The sequence below is a fragment of the Daucus carota genome, chromosome 4 (assembly GCF_001625215.2).
Source record: "Daucus carota subsp. sativus chromosome 4, DH1 v3.0, whole genome shotgun sequence".
NCBI classification, from domain to species: Eukaryota; Viridiplantae; Streptophyta; class Magnoliopsida; order Apiales; family Apiaceae; genus Daucus; species Daucus carota.
The window spans coordinates 43,976,086-44,002,737 of record NC_030384.2 but is presented as its reverse complement, the minus strand read 5'-3'; the positions used below and the strand labels follow the sequence as shown (position 1 = coordinate 44,002,737).

The 26,652-nt window shown below is 34.5% G+C and overlaps 4 protein-coding genes across 13 annotated transcripts; 3 read left to right on the top strand and 1 right to left on the bottom strand.

Moving 5' to 3' along the window:
• The first annotated feature begins 4,199 nt into the window (after positions 1-4,199).
• Positions 4,200-13,065, top strand: LOC108218891 (TGACG-sequence-specific DNA-binding protein TGA-2.1). Of its 7 annotated transcripts, XM_064091537.1 has the most exons (11): positions 4,201-4,435; positions 6,165-6,308; positions 6,431-6,489; positions 6,594-6,736; positions 7,793-7,873; positions 7,949-8,008; positions 8,184-8,261; positions 8,499-8,541; positions 8,696-8,967; positions 11,790-12,038; positions 12,577-13,065. In XM_064091537.1, exons 4-11 carry the CDS (start codon positions 6,632-6,634, stop codon positions 12,721-12,723), a joined length of 1,035 nt encoding a protein of 344 aa, XP_063947607.1. In that variant the 5' UTR covers positions 4,201-4,435; positions 6,165-6,308; positions 6,431-6,489; positions 6,594-6,631; the 3' UTR covers positions 12,724-13,065. The 7 variants fall into 7 exon arrangements, with proteins under 7 accessions (XP_017247530.1, XP_017247533.1, XP_063947607.1 ...); XM_017392041.2 differs by lacking the exon at positions 6,165-6,308 and having other exon boundaries at positions 4,200-4,435; XM_017392048.2 differs by lacking the exon at positions 6,165-6,308 and having other exon boundaries at positions 4,294-4,435; positions 6,570-6,736.
• An 894-nt stretch (positions 13,066-13,959) lies between these two features.
• LOC108219390 (uncharacterized) lies at positions 13,960-18,954 on the top strand. Of its 4 annotated transcripts, XM_017392811.2 has the most exons (8): positions 13,982-14,092; positions 14,406-14,500; positions 15,089-15,231; positions 16,223-17,011; positions 17,229-17,360; positions 17,827-17,918; positions 18,165-18,233; positions 18,376-18,954. In XM_017392811.2, the coding sequence occupies exons 3-8, from the start codon at positions 15,099-15,101 to the stop codon at positions 18,937-18,939; spliced, it is 1,779 nt and encodes a 592-aa protein (XP_017248300.1). In that variant the 5' UTR covers positions 13,982-14,092; positions 14,406-14,500; positions 15,089-15,098; the 3' UTR covers positions 18,940-18,954. The 4 variants fall into 4 exon arrangements, with proteins under 4 accessions (XP_017248301.1, XP_017248299.1, XP_017248300.1 ...); XM_017392812.2 differs by lacking the exon at positions 14,406-14,500 and having other exon boundaries at positions 13,960-14,092; positions 18,413-18,868; XM_017392810.2 differs by lacking the exon at positions 14,406-14,500 and having other exon boundaries at positions 13,962-14,092.
• A 153-nt stretch (positions 18,955-19,107) lies between these two features.
• On the top strand, positions 19,108-22,687 carry LOC108217960 (F-box protein At2g26850-like). Its single transcript, XM_017390873.2, has 5 exons — positions 19,108-21,284; positions 21,384-21,463; positions 21,612-21,784; positions 21,882-21,956; positions 22,276-22,687. The coding sequence occupies exons 1-5, from the start codon at positions 20,694-20,696 to the stop codon at positions 22,458-22,460; spliced, it is 1,104 nt and encodes a 367-aa protein (XP_017246362.1). The 5' UTR covers positions 19,108-20,693; the 3' UTR covers positions 22,461-22,687.
• A 2,977-nt stretch (positions 22,688-25,664) lies between these two features.
• LOC108217704 (transcription factor bHLH106) lies at positions 25,665-26,652 on the bottom strand. The gene is made up of 2 exons (XM_017390584.2): positions 26,346-26,652; positions 25,665-26,211 (listed from the first exon to the last, which is right to left on the bottom strand). Exons 1-2 carry the CDS (start codon positions 26,574-26,576, stop codon positions 25,783-25,785), a joined length of 660 nt encoding a protein of 219 aa, XP_017246073.1. The 5' UTR covers positions 26,577-26,652; the 3' UTR covers positions 25,665-25,782.

Here is a 26,652-nt window from a genome sequence, read left to right as displayed (position 1 = left end):
CTCCAAGAAGGAAGGATTCAACAGCGATATTATTCAGCGTCTGTCCAATTTCGATTGTGTTTGTAGATGCCGTATGGCTTTTAATTAATGAATTGATTCCTTTTTATCAAAAAAAAAAAAAAAAAAACATGGCTTGTATTTCTTTACGCCAAAATCTTTAAGAAATACAACTTCTGTGGTGACTTGTGTACTGATTATTAAAATGTACCGGAATCATCAATCATCAATCATCAATATATATATATAAAGGAGGATGCGGGCGCCTCTAGAATCGATCGATTCAGCCTTCTTATTTTTCTTAAATTTCGGAGAGAAAATATAGTTATAATTTAAAAAATCATGTTTAAGAATTCTAAAAGTGATACAACTCTTTTCTTATCGAATTCTAAAGATGATACAATTCTTTTCTTATTTAGTATTTCCTATTGAATTCTAAAGATGAGACAATTATTTTCTTATTTAGTAATCCTAATAGAAATAGGATTATATTTATTCAAACTAACAAAATCATAGATAAAATACAATTTATATTTAAGATTTGTAAGGTAATACGTACAATTGTTATTATCGATTTAGTCTTATAATTTTCTTAAATTTCGAATAGAAAATAAAGAATTGTAAAGATAATAATCATTAAAAAAAACTGATAGCAACAAAAATTAGAACCATAAAAGAATAATAATTTTTAACTAATATATAGGCATCAAAAAATAAAAATAATTAACAAATAAAATAATATATAAAAAATAGGAATCATATATTAATTTTATGATAATGTAAATGGGTCTTGATTAGTATTGTGTTTGACGGGCACGGGAAGCGGCCCAAACTAATTTTTATCTAAATAATAATAAATTTTCTATTAGTATTATGTTTGACGGGAAAGTCACTAAATTGTTTTTTATAAAAGAATAATAATTTTTAATTAATAAATAGGAATCAAAAAATAAAAATAATTAACAAATAAAATAATATATAAAAAATAGGTATCATATATTGATTTTATGATAATGTAAATGGTTCTTGATTAGTATTTCGTTTGACGGGCACGGGAGGCGGCCCAAACTAATTTTTATCCAAATAATAATAAATTTTCTATTAGTATTATGTTTGACGGTAAAGTCGCTAAAATAATTTTTTATCTATGTTATAATATAATTTTTTTGTTACACAATTCAAAATAATCTTTAATTTTGTCATAATTAGAATAATTTTTATTAGTATTGTGTTTGACAGTAAAACGACTCAAACTAATATCTAAATTATAATGTTTTGTTATAAGTATTGTGTTAGACAAGAGAACGGCTCAAACTAATTTTGATCTAAATTATAATATTTAATTTATCATAAAAATAATAATTATGGATTAACATTGTCTTTGACGGGAGGGGGGTTCGAACTAATTTTATTATTAGTATTGTCAATTGTGTATGACAGGATGATCACTTAAACAAATTTTTATATCAATTATAATATTTTTTATTTGTGATATGTTTAATGGAAAGATGACTCAAAATAATTTTTATCCTATTGTAATTCTGATTCATATCAAAATTTATCACGCCGCCGCGAAGCGCGGCTTTTTTCACTATATAAATATAAAATAAAATAATGACGGTTTGATCTGTTTTTGTACCTAACACTTCAGGACTTTGATTATAAAATAAAGTATAAGTTTGATAAATACCTAATGTCTTCTTTCGAGGGGTGCCTCCGATTCAAAATAGAACAGAGTTCAACTCGATTTACAAAATCAATTCATTAAATTTAATTTATTGAGATAAAATTTTAAATAACTTATAATAGATTAATTAATTTAAAAGTGATTCAAAATTTCAATTATTTTAAAATTGAAAATTTCATTTAATTTACTCACTTGATATGAAATTGATCCATTTAATCTCAAATCTTTACCACTCGTTCCGCTTGATAAGATATTGTTTTTCATATGATTACCTTGTTCATGTCTTGTTCATGTATGAATGTACCTTTTTGAAATTTATATCTTCGTGCCTTTGTCACTACGGCACTCGTCGGAGAAGATAAGGTCTATGCGATGGTGGATGCTTATGATCCTCGAATAAAAGGCCGTTTGGGTGAATTTTAAAGTAATACTTATTGTTTAATGTAAAAAAGTGAAGTGAAAGTTAAAATCAAGCTAAGATTTATAAGTGATTAGAGTGTTTAGAAAATAAATAGAAGTCGTAAAACAAAAGTTAACATTCTTAACTTTTTTGTAAATATTTTTTGACTTTTTACACAAACGGTATGAATAAACTTGATCATATGAGTTATATAATATATTGATGTTTCGGTAATTTGTAGATTAAAATCAAGTTGCATATCAAAACACCCACCATCTCCATTAAAAAATAAAAAAAATTATCCAAAGATGAGAATTATTAAAATATAAGAACAATTTAAAAATCAACTCAAAATGGAAAGAAGGGAGAGGCTTCTATTTTATTATTAACCTTCAAAACATCTGCGAGACTATAAAACAATGCAAATGCAGACTCCTAATGATTACATGAACTCATGAAGGCTCAAGTCGATCTGCGTTAGTAGTTGATAAAAGAATTTATTAATTAATCGTGATATTCCCAGTCCACAACCAGCAGACCGAGACAGAGCCGAACTCTATACGCCCCCCCCCCCCCCAAATGGGTATTTAGTTCAGGCCCAGTTCAAATACCCGGCACCTGGGCTGGGCTACTATCCCGTACAGGCATACAAAGCCATACTAAATTAAATGAAATTATTTATATTTAGATTTTAATATACGTAAAAATGGTTTTATATGCCTGATGATTACTTGTATGATACATAAATTAGAAATTGCTGAAATTTATAAAATTATTTTCAAATATATTCTTAAATTTTATGTAATACTTACTTGATTTCATTCCGATTTATAATAAGATTCATATACATCAATCACTCAATTAATTATCTCGTTGTTTATGAATATTTTTGAAAATATGTTTAGATTTTATGACTCTGTATCTTAAATGCTTGAATTCAAATTCACATGCCATCTTCTCATATATAATATCATGGCTAATCAAACTTTATATTTTTTGATGATATTTAATTTTAACCACTATCCGTTTCGGTATAACATGTGATAATACATCCATTTACATCCAGTAATATATTTAATTCATAAAATATTTTAGATATTCGAAGAATAGATCATAATAATATGGGTGAATGTCCATTCGACTGTAATTCTAAAAATGATTGATCAGAATAACCAATACCGAAAAGGGGAGCAAAAATAACCACTTGCATGTGCATGTTCAGGATGCGTATCTCCTACACGTATCTCACTGATGCGTCTATAATGCAAATTCTTTTAAAATTGTAATATGCATACGCATAATAATAATGCGTGTCGATATACGCCTGGTAATAATGTGTGTCCGTGTATCAGGTATAAAGTGTTCACCACTGTAACTTACCTCACATATTACCCATTACTCAATTACTCTTTCTTCATCTTGTAAGCACTATTATTTACTCCTGCCAATCATATCATTTTCTTCGCTAAGACATCACCCAGATCGAACTACTAACCCGTGAATACCACTCACATAGTTTCACGATATTTACATCAATTGTCAAAAATATTTATGTAGAAAAAGTATTAAACAATTGTATATAAGTCAAGGAACGTGCATATGTTTAAACATCTATACCAGCTGATGGGAGAAGTTATTACTGGGTTTTTAAAACATACGCAAGTGAGATATGCGTATGTCTCTGGATAAACAGGTCACCTTGTGCGACAATTGATAATTCGGATTTTTACTCTTTAAAATAATGATATTTATGTCATTTTCTCTAATAATATCTCACTTCACTCATCCATAACAAGTTATTCTTGTCGCTAGTTCTCAAACCCTGACTTAAATACCACGTACCCCAAAATTCATTGCCAAAATATTTTCTTGTGATTATTTTAATTAGATGAATGATGTGGTCCTTGTTAACGTGAGAGCTTGAGTGGAATCAATCATACAATGCTACTTGAATTTAGGGGAAGAAATTGATTTATTTTTTTTAGGATATCTAAGCGTCTTTCTTAAATATTTGTCGACCGTTAAGTAAAATTGTCAAATCTGTTTAGAAAAAAAAAAGAAAAAGAAAATAAACGGAGCCCAGAAGAAGTAGCACAAAAGTTGGGGGAAAAGAATGACGAAAGGATTAGGTTAGATTAAAGGACACCAAAACGTCACGCATCTCTCGTCCCTCCCAGCCTCCCTTTATTTTATTTTTTTCTCTAATATTCTTTATTTTCTGGAGTTCTGAATTATACACTCGTTGAATATTTTTCTCCACCCAAATAAAAATTGTAAATCGTTGCAGATCTTCTTGTCCTGGTCAAATCCCTCAAGTCTTGAGTCAACGCAGAAGCTCACAACTTTCCGAGGTACCACTCTCCTAACTTAATCGCTGTCATAATTCATGTTTATGGTGAATCTGATAACTTATAGTACTACTGTATTTGTTCTGTTTCAAAGATTTTGAGTTATGTGAGAATTGATTAGGTGTTATATATGTATGTGTATGTATATGTCTTGTTATGTTGGGTTGTCCAGTAGACAAAGCTAAGGATTGTTTTGTGGTGTGATTTGTTTTTGGTGAAGCTTTTTGGGTTGGTTTTAGAATCTATTATTTAGTGATTGTTATGGTGATCTACGGGTAGTAAATTTGTGAATTGTGAAGTTTCGGAGAAAAGAAATGAATGACGAAGGTGTAAGTGGGAGGATATAGTTTATGAGTGAAGATCAGAGGGAGGGATGAGCTTTGTTAAGAATTTGAGGAAGGATAGATATGTGATCATTTGCAATCAGGTGGAAATCGAGGGGGGGGGGGGGATTGATGAAATTTATTATTAATTAACAAAATCGCAAACTTGAGCAAAGAGGAACAAGAGTGCTGAAAGCACAAATTTGTAAATTGTGGCTTGTGGTTTACGCAAACATCGCTTGAATTGTTAGGTTTAGACTTTAGCGGTACAAAATGCAACACATCCTATTTTACTTGTATATTGTATTGTAAGGCACCTGAGAAATAACGTAGATCTCATAGCGGATTCTATTTTTTCCCATTCTGGTATGTTTTTTTTTCAATTTTTGTTGTTTCAAATTTTTTTGAACCGTAACTTAAACGTTAGTACAATTCAACTTTCAAAGCACATGTTTGTTCTCGCCGACTGAATTAATCTCTTAGGAGTACATTAGCAGCACAATTACGTAGAGTACTTGCAGTAGTAGAGATTTTAGGGTACTAAGTGTTCCCTAATATATTTAGATTGTGATTGGTTATTAAATCGTATGAACCATCAATTGAAGCTTATGGAGATTAGAGATGTTTTCTACAATGCAGCTCTATGTACATCACCTGCCAGTTCACTTAAGTTGGCAACATTTTCTTACGCATATTGATTGTGCTCTTCACCTTTTTATTGCTTGCTATTTACTTTTGTGGAGTCTTGCCATAAAGATTACACACATGACTTTCCCCTTTTGACAATTGCTACATAATTATTGCAGGACATAATAGGTAAAAGAACCAACAAAGTTGGTATCTTTCCAAAAATGTCTGTTACTTTATAACGCGTTCCTTAATACCTTTGATTGAAGATGAACAGTATAGATTCATATTCACCAGTTTTGCAGAGAAACTTAGTCCTCTTTAAGAAATTTTCACTTATTGCACAGCAAGGCAGAATATTATGTGTATTAGAAAACTACACCTTTTTCTAGTTTTGGAAATGATGAATTTGTATAATGCTCTACAAGAGAAAGCAGTAGTCTTTAGTTCTGAATACAAGCAATCATTTATTGAAGCCTTGATAAGGAATAGGATAAGTTTATTGTAAATAGCACATCATAATACTAATATAGTACTATTAAGTAGATTACAAAAGTATTAAAGCTAATAAGAGATTGCAGGATAATATTTCTGATAGGGGCCAAGGGTCGTAGAGTACAATAAATACTTCGTTGTTTTTTATTGGTAGGAATGGAATGAAACTTAGTTTATTCTGTGGCGTATTATTCATTCTTAGTTCCTTCAACCCCACAATTCTGAACTAGAGTTTATTCCGTTCAATTTACAAGTAAAAGTAATATCAGTCGTAAATCATATCGTAGGAGTTCTACACCTGTATCAAATTCTTCGTGGTCGCCCCTGTTAACAAAACTCCATATTGATGTATTATTATGTCTGCTGTTTTCTCCCACGGCCAATGTTAGAAATGTCGTTCCTCTTCCTTCTCTACACTTAATCTACATTAGGTACTGCTTTCTTTTCTTTTTTTTGTTGACAGAAAGAAAGTTTAAAGTTTTCTTTCTATTCAATAATATTCAGTTCTATCTTTCCACTTTATTTTGACTTCTTGATTTTGATTGTGCTTTAGATTGACACTTAGAACTCCAAACTACAGCAGCCTCAGTAGCTTCCCTGTTAGGACATTTGGTAAGGTGTAGTCATATGTCATTGTAATTCTTGATATGAACTGTTTACTTTTGATATTACTAATCTTATTAGTCACTTAGTATTATGCCATCTCTGGTTTTCAGGGTTTATAGCTGCAAACAGTTGTGCAAATCTTTTTTCTATGTTGGCTTCTCAGCATGAAAATTGGGGAGAATCAAATATGCCAGATAGAAGCCCTAGGACTGACACCTCAACGGATGTGGATCCTGAAGATAAAAATCAAAGGGTGATCTATTTTAAGAAATCTCATATACGTGTGCTCATTTCAACTACATTTTCTTTGTCTCAAAGTTCTAGTGCCGTAGCTTCTGTTTTAAAGGGCAACTCTACGAGTTACTCAACTCTTTATTTATAAACAATATTATTAAATTGGCTCGCGGTTGCTTAAGATGCAAAAATATGTTTTCACTACAACAACTCTCCTCAAATTTCAATATCTATATATTTTTCTATCTATATTCTATTACGCACATTCAATTCATGTTTTACCAGAAATCTCCCAATACTAGAATCAACTCACAGGGACTCCAGAAAGCTATCAAAAATTGAATAGTCTCTTTAAGACGTTCGTTCCTCTGTTTTTTGGTTTTGAGTTAATCAGCTCTCATTTCTTCCAAAATGGCACAATCATCATTTTCACTTTAGAATTAAGCATAGTGTAAAAGGGTGTTTATGTCCCCGCCAAAACTAATCCCCACTTTAATAAATTTCAGGAAATAGAACAATGAGAAAAGGTGAAGAAAATGTAACAGAAAGGGAAGTAAAAGATCAGTAGTACAGAAAGGAGGGAAATGATGGGTAGAAATTGGAGGGAAACCAATACTTACTAATATCAAATTAAACAAGGAGAAAAATATGCTCCTCATTGTTGAGGCCCCTGAGGAGAGTTTTGGAACTCTTAAAGTATTAGAGAGGCACTAGGAGTGTGCTTGAGACCTTTTTGTTTCAAACTTTCTAAGAAAATAATAGTTTATACTTGACATAAAATTTTAATCCTTACGTCATATTAAAGTTCAGATTCCAAACTTTATTTGATATAAGTATTAAGTTTTATAAAAAATAATTGTGTTTAGATGCCACACTTTTAACACTTAAAAGTATGTGTCAAAAAGTCAAAAACAGTTAATATGGATGGAGGGATTAACATTACCTATCTCAAGACTTAAATAAGCCAGTGGAGTTATGATGGGGGGTTTTCATAATATGCTAAACCCCAACTGGTCAGGGCCATTTTATAAAGTGAATAATAGAACTGACTTTTTTTTTGTTTTCCTGCATACAGTTTGACAGAGATCAATCTGGCGCTGTTGTAATGTTTTCTGATTCCAGCGATAGATCAAAAGAAAAATCTTTGGACCAAAAGGTTGCATGGTTTAATATTACATATTAAGAAAAGGTACCAAACTTCATGCTAACTTGCTCTTCACTACAATTTCAGACTCTTCGGAGACTTGCTCAAAATCGTGAAGCTGCCAGAAAAAGCCGATTGAGGAAAAAAGTATGTTCTTTTCACGTAAATTTAGCTTTTTTCGCTTGGATCCTGGTTTCTGTTATGAGAGCTGTGACAACCGGCCTCATATTGCTCCAATCATGATATAACTGGGTCCAATGATTTGATAACAGGAGCATGCCCTTCATAATTTCACTTATTTTTTTAAATGCTTCTATGGCAGGCTTATGTACAACAGCTGGAGAGTAGCCGGCTAAAGTTGACACAGCTTGAACAAGAGGTCCAACAAGCACGGCCACAGGTTTCTTTCTCTGCCCATATGTTTTTTTCCCAGAATATTTTTAAATATTTTGAAGTATAGGGGGAGAGGCAGCTGAAAATTGAACACAAGATCTCTTCTAGCACTGGGAGTACCTTTGCAGCTTTTCTACCGCTTTTGCACCATTTAATTATTGTATCTTTTTATTTTTAAGACTATGGACTATGGTATGTAATGAAATGCATATAGAGGCTCATTACATTTTTTACTCAATTGTAGGGTGGTTCGACCTCTACTGCTGGAGATCAATCCCATGCAACAGGTACGAGAAAATGCATACATCAACGATACATTATCTTTGTTTTATGTTTTCTGATCTTGGATGCATCTCTCTCCTGTGTATATATCTGATTCTCCTTGCAAAACTTTTTACTTGGTTGCTCTTCTGATTTTTCTATATGGTTATCGTTATGTAGGGGCCCTGGCATTTGATGTGGAATATGCACGATGGTTGGAAGAACAAAACAGGCAAATAAATGAGCTGAGGGCTGCTGTAAGTTCACATGCAAGCGACACTGAACTTCAAACGGTTGTCGGCAATGTGACTGCACATTTTGATGAGGTATTTAAGCTTAAAGGTGCTGCAGCAAAAGCTGATGTCTTCCATATTTTATCGGGAATGTGGAAAACACCTGCAGAGCGCTGTTTTATGTGGATTGGTGGTTTTCGTTCATCTGAAATCTTAAAGGTTAGGTTTTAAAATCTCTCGTTATTTTCTTTAAAATTACAAAAAAAAGAAGAAGGTATTACGTATTATGCACATCACTGTTACACATTCCCATAGTTGCAATTAAGAACCCAACCAGTATATATAACCCATGATTCATGATCTGGGAAGCATGGGTGCGGGGATGCGCGGTGCGGGCATACTCGAATTCGGCAAATTTCAAAAAATGAGGATACGGGTGCGGCGGGATACGGCAAAAATAAAATATTAAAAATATATTTTTTATATATATAATATTAAAAAAATATAATATATATATAATAATTAGTAAAACTAAATTAACAAAATTATTAAAAAGTCAGCAAATAAAAAATAAAGAAATTAAAAGGAGACAACAACCAGATTAGCAGTTATTTGTTCATAATCCACGTAGATAGCCAGGCCCAAGCCAATACAACAAACAACCACTGCACCAACAGAGATATACAATACACACGGATATATACAGGCACACCACTCGGAGCAGATCGAGCCTTATGCGAAGAAGAAACATCCGCCGCTCGCCGGAAAGAAGGAGACTAGATCGGGGGCTTCAATTACGGCTGTTTAATATGCTGTGAATTTACCGATGTTGCCCCTCCCGCACCGCATTTCCCGCACCGCCGCGTATCGGTCAAGGATATTCGTCGCCACGCCACCTGGCGCACCCCCCTGCCGCACCGCTGCGCACCCCCGCACGGTGCGCGCACCCCCCCTGCGATTCTTCAGTAGTTTGCCGTATCCCTGCTTCACAGTTCATGATGGATAGATGGTACTAGATTTCTGACATTATCTAACCCTCATATTGAAATAAAGTGTCTTAAGCTGGTTAAAGCTTGAAACCTGTTTCCTTCCTGGTGTCTTTCATGTGAAATGTGCTGTTTCATTTTAGGGTCATATCTTTAGAGAAGAAAAACTCTTCTGGTGGACAAAATGACTCAAAATTGCTGGGCACATATATATTACATAGGCAATTGTTCAAATACAAACCACTAAAATAAAACTAAAATACAAACCAAGAGAAACTATACCCAAACGACAGCACCCACCCCATATATGTCATCACCCATCCCCTATATGTCATCACCCACCTAGGGCCCACCCTCGCCCCCACTCAATCCACCCCGGGCCTGCTAGAGCCTCGCCAGGCTCCGCACAGGCCCTGGACAGGCACACAACAGCCTTAAGAGCCAAAACTTGTCCCCACCATGGTCCCACTAGGCCCCACCCCGACCCTACTAGACCCCACTTAGACCCCGTCTAGGCCAATCTCGGGGCCCATCCCCGGTATCAAAACCTTACCATTCTACCTAATCGCATGAGTTTGTATTTAGTTTGTATTTTAGTAGTTTGGATTGGAGTATGACCTTATATATATATATATATAATTATATATATTCCACATGACAATGCATCGGTCAAGTATGGTTTAGAATATATGAGATCCAAAAGAGAAAAAGATACAATATGAGAGAGAGATGTATTCTATTTAGTACCTTGTAGAGAGAGAGTATTAATGGAAGACCCACATGTCGTGCAACATGTTCTGCTTATGTGTGACAATAGTTTATATGCAAAACATATTGCATGACATATATTTAATTAATTAATACTCTATATAAAACATTTTAGATGCTGGACATGTTGTGGGATCTTAGCCTAAGAACCCATAGCTTTATTTCTAGTATTAATTAGGGTTCTGCAGCAGAATTGCACATGCAAAAAATGTTGCGTTTATGTATTATATTTGGAAATTGTTTTTGAACACACACAACGATGCAAAAAACATATATTTGGATTTAGATGATGAAAATCTATATAAAATTTAGGGTTCTGCAAGACTGCAACTGAATCTTAGTGGTTCTATGGTTCTATTTTAAGAATGGGTTCTTATATACGTGTGTATATCTATATTATATTATTAAATCCAAACATGCAAAAGTTTGTTTGTTGGTTTGTAGTCCGGTACAATGCATTATAATATTGGATCACTTAAATCAAATTGATGAGAATCGTTAGATTTTTTTATATTTCACTCAGATGCTACTGCAACTCTAAGGTTCGAATCCCGCCAATAACATACTAAAATAATAATCTAAACTTATATAAAAACTTTTTAACTATCAAAATACGCCCCTGCATCGCACGGGTTATAGGCTAGTGTAATTGTATGTTTGTGTGTGTATAACTGTGTATATATGTGTGTGTGTGTGTGTGTGTGTGTACCATTCTTTCATAGAGATCCTATTATATAGAGTCTCGTAGAGAACCATTTGTAACTACTTGAAAATCTCATAAATAATTTTAAACTAATCGTACTTATGTATAAAATTTGATTCTACTGTAGAATACTGATCATATATAACATACACAAACAATTTAACACATACAACTGGAGCAAAAATTTTGATTTCTAAATTTGATTCTACCGTAGAACCACTTTGGACGAATATGATTAATTTTCAAAGATTTTTTTGGAGGAAAAATGACGTAAGTTTATTTTTTTAATTTACTAGTTATATATGTGATGAATAATGAGATTGATACATATATGTCGAGTGTATACATAGGTGTTCTCTACTAGATTCTATATAAGGTGGTTTGACAATGGAGTGTGACTCTATACATGTATATGTGTGTTTGTGTGTGTGTGTGTTCTATTAGTTCCTGAGTTGAATTATCTTTCAATTTATGGGTGTTTGAAAATACAAATTATCTTGCAAACCTGTCTCAGGATTGTATTTTATGTTATTTGTTTGAACACTCTTGATCTATTGTCTAAATAAAAATTGGTGTTGGTGCAGTTACTTACAAACCAGTTGGAGCCCCTAACTGAGCAACAGCTGGCAGGCATATATAACTTGCAGCAATCATCACAGCAGGCCGAAGATGCTCTTTCACAAGGAATGGAGGCATTGCAGCAATCACTGTCTGAGACTTTAGCCAATGGCTCCTCAAGCACATCAGGATCCTCTGGGAATGTTGCAAACTATATGGGCCAAATGGCAATGGCCATGGGAAAGTTGGGGACTCTTGAAAGTTTTCTACGCCAGGTAACTTTCTGTGCTTAACTTGATTATTGCCTCTAGTTTTCAAGTTCTTAAATTAATGCAAAACATAAGATAAATTATATTAATGACTTACGATAAATTGTTGCTTCCTTGTTCATCAACAGTCTTGTAACCTTGGACGTATGCTATCCATGTTTAAAATTTATATGCTATCCATGTTTTTGCCTTTTCCAATCCTTCAAATATCGTAAATTTTATTCTTAAGCTGATATCTTCATTTTACATTGATGTATAATGTCATATCTTGCCCAACAATTCTATTGAAAGACCAAGCAGGGAAAATTATGAGGTGCATTATTGTTGTTTTTAAAAGAGGTTCCTTTTCAGCACAAAGAAAAAAGTGAGGACAAGTCGGCCGACTAGGTCATTGCTAGTTAATTAGCATGTTTTACATATCTCTGACTACAATAATTCTTTGATTTAACTTGCACTGAGCTGCATACATGGATATAATGAAGAAAGATATGCACCTACTTTCAAATTTTGACATTGATGCTTATAGTTTCTTACTCTTTACCAGGCTGATAACTTGCGGCAACAAACTTTACAACAAATGCACCGCATCCTGACAACAAGACAATCAGCTCGAGCCTTGCTAGCAATACATGACTATTTTTCTCGGCTTCGAGCCCTAAGTTCGCTCTGGGTTGCAAGGCCACGCGAATAAGGTTTAAGGTCTACAAGGCACCTTGAAAGTTAACCCGGGGGAAAAGCTAAAAAAGAGAATTGAAGCCCAGGGGATGTGGAAAAATACTACCACAGACCTTGGTATTCGTTTCGAATCGGTGAAATATTTGCTGAATCTAAAAAGTTGAGGCAGTAATGTCCCAATAGTAGTAGATTGCTCAGAAAAGCATAGTGACCAAAGTTCAGTGACTGTTGTATTGCTAAAAATTTAACCAGTTTATTCATAAATTAAGAAAATAATGTTGTATGAAATAGGCTTGAGAATTGAGAATATGGTGTAAAATTTGTTTTATATATCTGATCTACCAATTTGTTTATGAAAGATATAGGAAAATTCAAATAGAATTTCTCGAGTCTCAACCTTAACCTGGTCTTGCTAGTTTATCGTATGAAAAATGATAGTTTTTTTCTTGAATATTCAAACTTGTATTTGACTTTCAATACACAAGTTCAGTTGATCATATGAAGCTATTATGCTTGAATATCAAACTTGTATTTCACTATTACCATAAAAGTACATGTATATTGATTTTTGAATTCTTAGTCCAGTTTTCATTGTTTATGTTTATCAGTTTGATTTTGTATGCTTGATTTTTTTTTATTTTTTTTTTCAAAATAAAAAAACTATCCAATCAACCCTAAATTATAATCGATTTGGGTGGAAATGTATTCGGTTCATCGGACTGCAAAATAAAAATTTGTACCCAGCTTGTAAAAGATGGTTAAATGCTCTCGACTAGTTGTCCATTCTAAAATAATAGTAATCATTTTCGACTTTTTACGCATAATCTGAGATGTATAATATATATTTAGACGTTATTTTCATTTTTTAAATTAAAATTTTAGTATCTATATTTTATTTAGATTTTTTTAAATATGTAAAAATAAGTTTTTTCACCTCAAATATATGTGCAAAGAGTCAAAATCAATATTATTTTAAAATTAATGAAGTATATATTTATATATCTTATTCTCAATCAAAAACTCAGGTTAATATATAAAATCTATAAGAATTAAAATATCTTCATCAATATAAGTATAGATTTTAAAATATATAAATGTTGATTTTAAAATAAAAATCTCAATCAAAAATTTGTTGTATTTATATTGCTTAATTGTTAATCCCCGGGAAGGGCCTGAATAAGCCTCACAGGCTCATACGTCACATAACATGTGATCCACTTGTATAAATGGGCTTAGCCCAATAAGCACACTGACGACCCACATCTAAAGTCTAGCTTCATCTAAGCGCATCTAATCAAATACAAAATATCTATCCACCCAAATTAATGGAACGCTGATCAACTTTCGTAACCCTAGAAATCAAAATCACAGCAATTTTTCACCAGGTTCGTCTCTCATCAAACTAATTCTTATAGATTGAGATTTTTTTATTGCAATTGCCCTTATTTTCGAATCATAATTGAACAGTTATGTATTCATATTGCGGCCTCGTATTCTAATTCATTTGTACCCGCTGTTACATTTATTCTGATGAATTGCATTGTATTTTATGGTTGTTTCAAATTGATAGGTCCTAAATAATGTATATTGGTAGGGTTTGTGATTATCGTATTCATGCATCACTTGAGCCCTTGTAAAATCGATTAATTCTGCTTTCGGATTGATATTATTAACTTGTTAGGTTTATTTTGGAATTAGGTGATTGTTAATATATGTTTGGATGCCTATATCGTGACCTCTCGAGATCCGGAGCTTTTCAATTAATAATGGATTTTTAGCGTCTTCTGGAAAATGTAATCTCTCTGTTAGTTGTTGCTCTGCGGATATCCTATACTGTATTTTAAGGATTTTGTGACATCAGGTCATCAGCTCACTCAGCTGCTCGTTTATTGGATTAAGAAGAGTGTATTATCACTTTCCTTTTTTAAGTTCTTTGGGAGCACAGATGAGCATGCCCAAAGTTGAGAATGATTAGCACCAGAAATTGTGATGTGTACATCAAATTTGTTGCTCTTCATTTATATATTTGGTGATTTCTTTAGACATTTACTGCCAACTAGTTTTACAGAAAAGCTCTATCTGATTTGCCATTTGATGGTTTAAAGTTCCAGGGAATCCTAAAAAGTTTTCATTTGGGTAAGAAGTCTGAGTTAAATTATGCCTATTATAAAATTATATTTTATCAACTAATATACACCTCCATCAAGATACGTGGATTTTGTTTCTGAAGATAAACTTTGCAGTACAAATTGAATTGGGTCTTCTTAATCCTCTTTATGGCATGTTAAATTTTCTTAATGCTCTCTCTGATACATTAGATTGCTGCCATTTTTCTAGTTGTGTATCCTCTATGCCTGCCATAATGAGATTAATGCTACCAGGTGTTAGATAATGGACTCAAATTTGCAATCTTCACCAGCAGACAGTGACTGTGCCAAGGCAGCATTTCGCAAGCCTTCGAATGATGTGGTTAATAGGAAGTACAGGCGCAGGTCTCCAGTTGATGGGTCATCTCCATCTGATGGTTAGTTTTTCCATGCAACTTTATCTTTTAAGTGTTTTGTCCAATAGTAACATCGAGAAAATCAGTAGAACCTGTAATATGCTTTCAAAGGTTCTGACGTGTTTTGTGTAGGTTTGTGTAATAATTGTCCTCCATCTTGTTCGTACTTCTGATGCATCACATTTTTTCCATCATTGTATTACCGATGTATCACATCTTTTTTATCAGGGTGCAGATACTTGAGATGCTATATATTTTTTTAATTTAGACTTGGCTTGTGAAATTTCTAGCTTACAACAGTAATATCCTTTATACTATACTGTTGTCAGGATTGCATTCCACACTCACACCTAAGATCACGCTTGGTCTTACAAAAGGCAAAATGTCATGTAAGAATAAAGCATGAGATCTAATAGCAGTAGAAAGAATGTCATTGATAGTGTTGAAGTCTTACATACATCAGTATGCACTATACATGTCTTAATTGAATCCTTGCAATCCGTACCTGACAAAGAGCTTATACGCATCCTGTATGTAAATGAATAGGTCGAAATCTTTAGGCCAATAGAAGATTGAAGCTAAATACAATGTGTCTGAATCTTATAGTTGGTATGCTATTTTTTTAACAAGGTACTAAGTGGTAATTCACAGTTAGCTAACTAAATATCAAGAACGTGAACCTTTTGATCTGTTAATTGTAATGAAGTGAGAGAACATGATACTGTGATTGCTTTGTTTATTTTTTTGGGTGATTAATGTGTCTCTACAATTTCAAACGAGCCTTTAGACTTAATGTATATTGACTTGGTTTTTTTGAGGATTAAGTGTATTTCTATATTTTATATTTTATAAATTGTGAATATGGTTTTACATGGTTTTCTACTCTCTGCTCAATATGTCAAGACTCAAGAGTATCTCTATGAATGCTTTTATTTTGTGTTAGGATATCTCTATGGCAGTTTGGATGATCTCGTTTATGGATTTATTGATGTGAATTATTTTATAAATGCAGGGAGTCCTAATGGTGCACGGGAGTCCAGCCCTGCCCTTCCCAAAGAAAATTCTGAAAAAACTTATGATGATCGTCGCAAACAGGATGATAGAAGAGACTTGAGTAGAGAGTATGGTAGGAGTCAGTATGGTCGGACAAATGATTCTCATAAATATTATGGCCGACATTCCTCGAGGAGTACAGATGGTTATCATCGATATGATGACTACAAACGTGAAAAGTGTGCGGAAGAAGATGATAGAAAATATCCAAGGTCATCTCGTTCTGGTAGAGATAGGGCTGGTGATCATTCTGATTATACAAGTAGAGATAGTCAGCAGAACAGATCGAGAGGTGATAGGCATGATTCTGACAAATACACTCGTGGAAAGACTGATTATTCTGGGCACAGAAGCAGGGAGAGATATGGAGGAAGCTCACCTGTTGAGTATCAGAAAGATAGGGGATCATCACCCGACAGAGTTGGATCCGGTGATAGGCAGACAAATTTAAGCAGTGGAGGGAAGTCTGCAGACCTTGATAAAAATAGAGGAACAAAACATGAACGTGATGATAGAAGAGACTATCAAAGGCGGCATAATTCAACTTCACGAAGGGATAACTCAGGACCCCAAGTACGAGAAACTTCTGGGGGTGAATATAAAGAATCAGATCGCCTGAAGCACTCTAAACAAGAAAAGCGGGAAGTGCTGGAGAGGTCCGAAGGTAGAGCTTCTTTTAGCAGTGAAAGTCTTGAGAAGAAACCGAAGTTATACGGCTTTGATGGAAGCAAGGACCAAGGCAAATATGGTATGGTCTTGTATTTTATGAATTTGGTCTTTTATTTTATGATTTTTTCTTATTACTATTTGTTATTGGCAGATCTTAGATGTTATTTACTGCCTATAATATGTATTCAATTTCTTTAGCAACTACTTCTAGATATTTTTTACTGCTTATAATATGTACTTGTATATCATTCATGCTTAATGTGTATGAAAATTGTTTCGTAATTTTACAATTGCAGGAAATGAAAAGGAGCTGTTAACTTCAGAGCAAGCTCAGACATGCATCAGTAAAGTTACTCCAGATCAGGGTGTTTTGAAAGATTCTGATATAGATGCTGCTAAAGTTGCTGCAATGAAGGCTGCTGAACTAGGTAATTTTCTCTTGTATGCTAGCTATTTACCTCATAACTGTCGATAAATAGTCAACTAATGTTGATGACTCATAGTTTAGTTTTAGAGGATTAAAGATGGACTCATCCACTCCTATTAGTATAGTTGTATTAAGAGAATGATTCTATTGCATGAAGTCGTTCTGGTTATCCTAAACCACTTGTTATTGCATTCATTCTGCTCAATTTGAAATTTTGATCGGAACTATTCACTGTTCTTGTCTTGGATATTGGTTCTTAATTAGCTGTTATTTTGTATATTTGTAATAATTAATGTATTTTTTTGTTGTGCCACTATTGCTCTTAAATCTGAATAAGATATAAATGTTTTCAACAGCAGCGTTAAGCTCTAGTGATCCACCAAAGTAACATCATATTGATCTTTAAGTGGTGAACTTGTTACATACATAGACAGCTAACTTGATTGTATCTGATGAATTTTCCTTAGTTAACAAGAATTTAGCTGTAACTGGGGGCCTGACCACTGACCAGAAGAAAAAGATGTTATGGGGAAGCAAGAAGAGCACGACAGTTGAAGAGGTAATATCTCTTAATTTAATTTAAGTTCATTATCTCTTTGCAGTTTTCTACACATTTGATAACTTGCTAAGCAGAGAGATTTGCTGGTACTATTAGCTGTAAAAGCTTCGTATAATCACCAAAAATTGTCCGAGTAAAAATCTTTAACCTTCCCTAAGTTTTGGTTCCATTTCAGATGTTTTAAGGTATATTATGATCTTTATTCTTGTTTTTATGCTTTGTACAATATCCGTCAAATACTTGCAGGCCACCCATCGATGGGATGCCTCCCAGTTCTTGGATCGTGAACGACAAGAGAAATTTAACAAACTCATGGTAAGCAATCTCATATATTATCGTGTTGATTCGCGAATCAGGAATACAAGTGATTACTAGTATATTGCTTCTTTTTATTATGGATCAGCAGATAGTGCTTTCTCATATTTGTCATTTTTCCGTCCTACTAACACACTTTTAGAGTCTGAGGTTACATTGGTACCTATGGCGGATTGTAGGGTGTAAAGGGCGAGCTCAAAGTGGAACAGAAACCCAACATCCAAGAAGGAGATGTGGTCCAATCAGAGAAGCAGAGTCAGTTACAGCTGGATTTGGAAAAGCAGTATACCGCCGGTTTACGTCGAAGAGATGGTCGTACAGTCGGACTGGGTCTGTAGCCATCTATGTTGAAGTATTCTCAACTTATGTAATGAACCGTAGTAGGGAAGTGTTGTACAAGCTTGAAGTGATGGGAGATCTCACAAGACCCGAGTCTACTTTTTCTTTCAACCTTTTTTCTATGAAAGCACCGGTGAAAGGTGATCATGAAATCTCTATTAAATGTTCAGTGTGCTGTAAGAATATATATCTTAAGTTAAAACCACCATCGACAGGCAGTCACAATGACACTGCAATATTTTGTACTTTATTTGGTGATTGCCATGGCATTAAAAGTATCGGGCATTTATTATTGAGATTATTATTTGCTAAAATAAATATTTCCGATACCTTATATGGATGTGTTATGGATGAAGGCTGGATCTGAGATTGAAATTTTTGGTGGTATCAAGTGAATTCTTGTTAAACACCAATATATTTTCAAATTTTTTGAGTATATATTTTTTATAATTTTGTAAAATTTAGAATACTAAAAAGTTGTCATATTTTTTAGAGGAAGACATATACCCATTGCTGTTGGTGTGTTCGGCTTGTCCGCATGCGACCAACCTGAACCTTTCGGCTTGTCCGCATGCAACTAACCTGAACCTGACAATGGTACTGTCATATTAACGCGTCATAGACTTGCATGTGAGAATAGTATAATAGAAAGGCTCGAAAAGATCGCCAGAAAAAAAAAAGGGGGAGGAAGTGGGAACCTACGTAAGATGGCGGCCCTTGAATCAAGGAAGGGACACAGGAATCTCATTTATCTTCGGTTCTGTTGCTTAGAAGTTACCAGAAGAGTACTAAATAATCTCATTATCTCTTTCTGCTTCAATTCACGAATCAAGATGATGTTAAGTTAAAGTATTTTTGGGTTTGTTTAGTGTGTGCGGTGTACTCATGCCCACATGTTAAGCGCATAATTTTATATGTTTGGGAGATTTTGTGCTCATGCGCACATGCTAAGCGCATAATTTTACATGTTTGGAAGATTTTGATTGATGTGGTTGTTGCATTTGCAGGGGGTACACCATTATTAAAGATACAACGGATTTTCTATGGTGTGCCCATGGGCACACAATAAGCACAAAATTTGTTGATTTTTCCTTGTTTTGATTGGCTTATACCCCTTTAATAATGATGACCCCCCCTGCCTTCATACCAACCACATAAATCAAAACACACCAAATTTATAAGTTTCCGTACTTAGCATGTGCTCATGGGCACACACTAGACAAACCCAAGATACAAAAGACAATCAAAATCTCTTAAACTTATAAAATTTCGCGCTTAGCATATACCTATGAAACTAGAAAAACCGAAGTACTTTCATAGTATTTTCTTACTGATGTCTCGTTTTGTGTGTGGGTAACAGCGGATATAGTATCAGATACAATGTTTATCTTCTTGATCATCAACTCTGTCTGCTGTGACATCACTGGTAACTAAATATATGCTCCTTTAGATTAAACACTGTTAACCGCTCCCATCACCCTCTGTCATCTTCTTGCTTTCTGAATCACACTCGAATCTTCTGGCCCAAATCTAGTATCGCAAAAACATTCATGTCAAGCTTCTATCTTTTTCTACAACAATACCACCTTAACCCGATTTGTGATTGCAACGCCGTAACCCTCTCTGAACCAAACAGCCCTTAGGAGTCGTTTGGTTCGCGGGTTTCTGGAATGAGGTATGGGGTTTGTCCATTCCAAACCCATACCTGGTGTTTGGTTGAGAAAAACAAAATCTGAAACCCATACCTTAAACCCCCAAGGTATGGATTTTTGATACCCAAGTGTGGAGGTGGGTATGAGATGGAGGTATGAGCTATATTCATTTTTTATTTTTTTCCCACTTTTTAAGTAATGAAATATTAATATTTGATACAAAATTAAATCAATGATGCAAAAATATATGACAATAATAATTTTATTAATATTTTTAATTAATATATATTAATAACTTATTTTTTTATAAAAATTGTATATATTGATTCCAGCACTTAACCAAACACATGATATCAGATATGATACCTCAAACCCATACCAGCTTAACCCGATTCCTCATTCCAACCCCATACCACTCCTCGAACCAAACGACCCCTTACAGAGTTCTCTTATACCCTAATAACTAATTATGGAAGATTCTAAAATCCTGCTGTCCCAGTTGTCCTATTACCAGGTAGTTGAGGTTATGGAAAGTGAGATGGGAAAAATTCTAGTGGCTTGGCTTTTTGGAGCACTGTTCTTAATGTTCATGTACTGTTTCAAAAGAAGTAGAGACAATGCATCTTTAGTGAGATTTCCCATGCTCTACATGGATGAGGTTGGCAAGGAGAACTATTTGCTTGATCTGCCTGACTTAGCCTTGGACTCCATTCTTATGAAGCTTTCACCAGCAAATTTGAGCAGAATGTCAAGGGTGAGTACTACTTTGAGGGGTATGTGCACAAGTGACCATTTATGGGAGAGGCACTTGAAGAGGAAATGGGGTGGACTCATTGGAAATCTTGCCTATAAAGAGTGGCAATGGAGCATTGCTTCAAGAAAGCACCAGATAACTATAGAATGTTCGAAGAAAGTTGGATTGGTTGCCTCTTTTTGGTCTAATAAGTCGGGTAACAGAGGTATGCTTAGCAGCACCTTACCTGTTGATTCAATCATGGCTTTGTATCTGTCGCTTGAGACCGGCAAGTTCTGGTTCCCAGCTCAAGTCTTTAATCGCGAGGTAATTGTCTTGCAACAATTTTAAATTACTGTTTTACTTGCTAATTACTATATAGGATTGGTAGATTGCACTGTTTAAAGTGATTACTTTGAGCTGTAGAATGGCCATGTCGGGTTTTTGCTGTCATGTTATGATGCTGAGCTTAGCTACAATCGTTTCTGGGGCAATTTCAGAGCAAGGTATTCTGGAATGTGTTGTTACTTGACAATTTTTGCTTACAAAGATCTCAAAAAATGACTAAGTTATCTTATTTACTACTCACAAGACTGGTAATTGTTCACAGTCGTAAGTGGACTGCAGTCAATGTTGGAATTGCCTTGCTTGCAGGTTCTCATCTGAAGGGAGACCGACATTGGAGCCTAATATAGACTGGACTCGGCTGAGAGCGCCAGCAGTAGAAGCAGGGCCGCACACTCTTCATCCCTCAGATTGTTTAGATTACTTAAAACCCGGGGATCACATTGAAATTCAGTGGAAAAGAACAAGACACATTCCTTATGGTAACTATACAATTTATGGTGATAATGCTTCTTGAGTACCCGTTATATCGTTAACAATACAGAATCAATATTTTATGAAAAAATGTATATATTTCAGGTTGGTGGTATGGTGTTGTTGGCCACTTAGAACCAGGGGAGAGGTGCAGAATATGCTGCGAGTGTCATAGGAGTGGTAAGATGATTATCTTACATATTTATTTACTTGCAAAGTGTTAAAATATGGATATGATGTTCATATATGCACAGAAATATATTTGATCATTAGAGAGTTTGTATGATTCTGGCATCTTAGTAAAAAACCCTTGTTTGATAGTTTTGTTCTTGCTGGTGCATCGATCACTATTTTAGCATAATGTCACTTGAACCGTCGTAGTTTCCATTTGGACCTTCTTTTGCACCTCTGAATTAACTAGTTTGCAACATTTGTATAGGTTAAGAAATACAAGTGGAAGCAAATTTTCATTACTAATGTATCTGCTTAATTATGACAGATAAGGTGGTACTGGAGTTCAACCAGTATGACCCCGGGTCACGGTGGAGAGAAACAATTATACGGAGGAGTAATCATCGTGAAATAGGCGATGGATTACATGGATTTTATGGAGGAATCAGAAAATTATACAACAAATATGAGATATCAATGTGGCAGCAGCAGCGGCAACCAGAAGCCATGTAATCCTAGTGCATGTACACGGCTTGTATACAGTTTTAACGTTGTTGAACTTTTTCTAAATATCCACCAGTAATGTAGTATATAATAGAACTGAATAGCAGCTTGTAAGATAGTTTGATAAGCTTGTGGCGTATGTTATTTTACTGTTACAGCTCTGTAAGATAGGTTATTAGAGAGTGTAATATATAAATTTGATAGTGGTCATGTTTTCCTTTTGCTAAATGCTGCATTCATGTTTTTTTTTGCGCTAATTGATTACATACGCACACGTGGGGAGTCGAATTCCCGACCTCCGGCACCTTGTTGGCGCTGCATTCATGTTTACTTGAACAGGTTGCAGGGTGTAATATCTGTTCACCAATTTTAACTCCTCAATTAAACCGTAACCGGCTTGATTACCGGGTCGGTCTTTGAACCGCACATCTTAGACATGGATCCGACAAGTGATTGGGCCTTTCCGGGTTGTACGAATTCGGCCTGCGCAGTACTGGACTCTACAGCAGGCTCCCATAAATTTGGTTCTCTATTAAATTTGTGGTTGTGCGTATAAATTAGATTTCTTTTATATTTATGTTTTTCGCCACGGCCCACGGGTAGTAAGTATCCCATGTTCAGCTTCAGCCCATAGTCAGTTAATGTTGCAGACTTGCAGGCCCAGACTAGAACTCTATGTGTGTGTGTAACAATTGTTTTGCTAAGTAGTTATCACAGTTTGAATCCATGTTGGGAGTCATGTGTGATTCTGGTCCAAATTAAAATCATTTTTAAGAGCTTTTTTCTATGTCTAAAGGTGTTATAATGCGTATGAAATTTGTGTATCATCTTTTTTTTTTTGAATAAAAAATTTGTGTATCATCTTATTCGATTTATACTCACTTTGCTACATGTGTCGAAGAAATACAAAGCTTTCCTTTGAAGTTTGTTCAACCGATTTGAATAAATTGGAAACTTTAGGCTAGAAAATAGGTAAATAAACTAATTAATCCTAGCTAAATAAGTTAAAAGAAATAGGAAAAATATTAGTTATCCTAAAAATTGTGTTTAATTTTTTTTTCAAAATCTAATTATAATGTATGATTAGTTCTATTAACACTAATAGTAATAAAATCCACTTTATACACATAAATCGTTTAATTGAAGGTAGTCACATCATTGTTAAAAAAAACTTAGGATATACTCCCTCTGTCAGTAAATACTTTTCTTATTTGCCTTTTATCACGCTTGCCAACGCACAATTTTGATTATTAATATCTTTAATTCTGTATTAGTATTAAATATAAAAATTTCACCGTATTAAAGTACTCGTAAATACGAATCCAGCAAAATCACTCATGACTATATATATATTTAGTCTTATAGATTAGATGTAAATAAGTAATTTGTCTCATATTATAAACAGTCCCTGCATATGAAATGGGAAAAGTTTAAATTCATAGCTCGCCGAACTGATTAAATATCCGATTAATCACAGATTAGTCCGATTAATCCCCGATCAATTCAATTAATCACCGATTAATCGTTATTCCGTGACTTCACCGATTAAGTCCGATTTCTAATTTTTACAACACACCGGCTAAAATACATGCAGAGAATGAAGGGTGCCAATTGTTCGTGCAGGAAGTGATAGGGTGGCTAAGCGACGGTCAAGGACTTGTTAAAGTGATGGGGGTTGTCTAAAGAGGAATCAAGGGTAATGATTGCAGAGTTGGACAATAAGGGAGAGTGGGGACACTTCAATCGCACGCCACGGACATGCATTTTGTAGGTGTATCTGTATATGCGTCACGCTGTTTTTTTCCTGCCTCTTTGGTTACCCCACCCTCAACCACGCCTGCACTCTCTGCCTCCTCTTCTTCTGTCCCTCCACTACAACTATGTTTCCACTTCTACTCATTTCTTCGCTATGTCTATGACTATTACAGTAGTAGTTTTCACTGTATAATATAACAGGATTGTGTAGGAATTGGATTCAGGAATAAATTAGATAATTTATCGATTTAGATTTATTTAGTAATTTATTTATAATTTTTTAATTAAACAGTGATTCAAGTTAAAACAGTTTGTTCGTGAGAAAAATGAAAACAGTTGTACTGTATATCAACAGAATAATAGTGTTTTCAGTGTTCTTAGGATAAAAGATGTTCTAGCGATCCTTTTTAATTAAACTAAAATATAATTGATAGCTTAAAAATTTTAGAACACTGCATAATAAGTACTGAATTCTAAAATTCTTACTCCCTCCATTTCAAAATAATAGTCGCTTTGACTTTGTACACGTATTTTGAGGTGCAAAAAAAACATACTTCCACATGTTATTTTTGAAATTTTCTTTCTCTGAATAAAAATAGATATGTTAGACTTTTATTCAGAAAAAGAATATTTCAAAAATAATGTGTAGAAGTATGGGTTTTTTACATCTCAAAATACGTGCACAAAGTCAAAGCGACTATTATTTTGGAATGGAGGGAGTATTTTGTCATTTCATTCACGTGATTTTAAAGTAAATACTCAATGGATGAGAATCAAATAGTCAAGTCTCTGGGAAAAAAAATTCCCACCTTGTGAAACGAAGAAAATATTTTATTGGTGATGGGAAAAAAAGGCTAACAGAAGACGCGCTGAATCTGTACTGGTTGTCCTGGTCCCTGGTGATAATTAGGAAAGAAAAAGCTTGAGTGTAAGCAGACAAAACCAAGCAAAAGCCCTGAGCTAACCGTCCTATATTCATTCCATTCCATTATTCCATGCCCAGAATCCCTCATTCTCTCTCATGAATCATATGTTACATAATCATCTTCATCTTCTGTGTCTTAATATGTTATACTTCTGCTAAGTTGCATCATGAATCCTTGTACTTTGGATCGCCTTGTTTTTTAAGAAATCTGACAAACCATTTACGAGCATTATTTATATATATATATGCTGCTCACATACCAGTATACAACACGATTACTTAGAATCATCGTTCCAATGGTCCCAAAGTAACTCCACTCATTTTTGCATATTATCGACGTTTGCAGACTTGCAGAACCAGTGAAGTTGTATTTTTGACTATGAGATACCCAGGACTGATTGAAATATCATTTACTTTTTCCCGTTGCATGTAACTCAAGATTTCGAAATCCATATTCCGTCACTTATGAATAACTTTAGTCCTGTCCCGTTTGAGTGCTAAACTCTAAAATATCTTACAGAACCGAATACTAATTTTGATCACAATTATAATCAATTCATTAAACCAAATAGAAGTTGCTAATTAACAGCAGTTTTTCCTAACAATATATGCAAAAATGACGAAAATAAAGCACGTACACTAGTGCATGCTCTAATTAATTAACCTACGTTGCCTCTTGAATCTATCCCCAAAATGAGAACTCGAGCGATGAACTAACGATCTCAGCTCTTCTTTCAGAAACTCAACCACCTCATTCGTCTCATCAATTTTATCTGTAGCAAGAATCAACACATTTCTTGTGCGGCCACCGAACGTGACCATTTCAGCCTTCAGCGGACTCAACCGCAACGATTTTAGGGTTTGGATTAGGTCGGCGATGAGATCGGCCCGGTCATCGCAGCAGAAAGAGGCCTTTATCACCAGCGATTGATGATTGTTGCTGTAGAAAAAATCAGCAACTACGATGACATCATCTGTGTCGGAAGGGAATGAGGATTCGAGCTGCATTACATGTGAAGACTGTTGTTTCAGCTCTCTCACTTGTTGAACCACTTTTGCCAGCAGTGACGCTTTGTCTGTCTGTGTAATAAGTCAAATAAACATAATATTCAGTGTATAATTCATAGAACCCTAGATAATAATTTCTATAAAACTAAAAAAAATAATTAAAAAAATTGTGACTTATAAGTTACTTATGATGAAAGAAGGGGTACTTTGGAGTTGCAGGCTGGGAGGAGAGTGCGGAGAGTGTCGAGATGAGAATTGATTCTTTGCCTGCGGCGTTTCTCAGCTTCTTTGTGATTATTAGAAGCGGCGGTACCTTTAGAAGTCTCGGATGAGCTACAAAGGCTGTGCATCGGCGGCAGGAAGGGGCCGAGGTCACTGTCTCCGATGATGCAGTTGTGAAAATCTGAGTCTTCCGGCCATGCTTCTGGTGCTAGCATCTTTAGTTGGTGTGTGAAGAAGCCTTTCTTGTGCTTGTAAAGTTTTCTTTTCCTAGTCTCTTTGTGGCACGTACTT

Bases quoted from the DNA above. Each gene is read 5' to 3' on its own strand.
- LOC108219390 (XM_017392810.2), top strand. From the start codon at position 15,099: ATGGACTCAAATTTGCAATCTTCACCAGCAGACAGTGACTGTGCCAAG. The intron at 17,012-17,228 runs GTATGGTCTTGT...TTACAATTGCAG, and splicing joins CAAGGACCAAGGCAAATATG to GAAATGAAAAGGAGCTGTTA. The intron at 18,234-18,375 runs GTAAGCAATCTC...ACACACTTTTAG, and splicing joins AGAAATTTAACAAACTCATG to AGTCTGAGGTTACATTGGTA.
- LOC108218891 (XM_017392044.2), top strand. From the start codon at position 6,632: ATGTTGGCTTCTCAGCATGAAAATTGGGGAGAATCAAATATGCCAGAT. The intron at 6,737-7,792 runs GTGATCTATTTT...TCCTGCATACAG, and splicing joins CTGAAGATAAAAATCAAAGG to TTTGACAGAGATCAATCTGG. The intron at 7,874-7,948 runs GTTGCATGGTTT...CTACAATTTCAG, and splicing joins AAAAATCTTTGGACCAAAAG to ACTCTTCGGAGACTTGCTCA.
- LOC108217704 (XM_017390584.2), bottom strand. From the start codon at position 26,576: ATGCTAGCACCAGAAGCATGGCCGGAAGACTCAGATTTTCACAACTGC. The intron at 26,212-26,345 runs GTACCCCTTCTT...CTTATTACACAG, and splicing joins TCCCAGCCTGCAACTCCAAA to ACAGACAAAGCGTCACTGCT.
- LOC108217960 (XM_017390873.2), top strand. From the start codon at position 20,694: ATGGAAGATTCTAAAATCCTGCTGTCCCAGTTGTCCTATTACCAGGTA. The intron at 21,285-21,383 runs GTAATTGTCTTG...TTTGAGCTGTAG, and splicing joins CTCAAGTCTTTAATCGCGAG to AATGGCCATGTCGGGTTTTT. The intron at 21,785-21,881 runs GTAACTATACAA...TATATATTTCAG, and splicing joins AACAAGACACATTCCTTATG to GTTGGTGGTATGGTGTTGTT.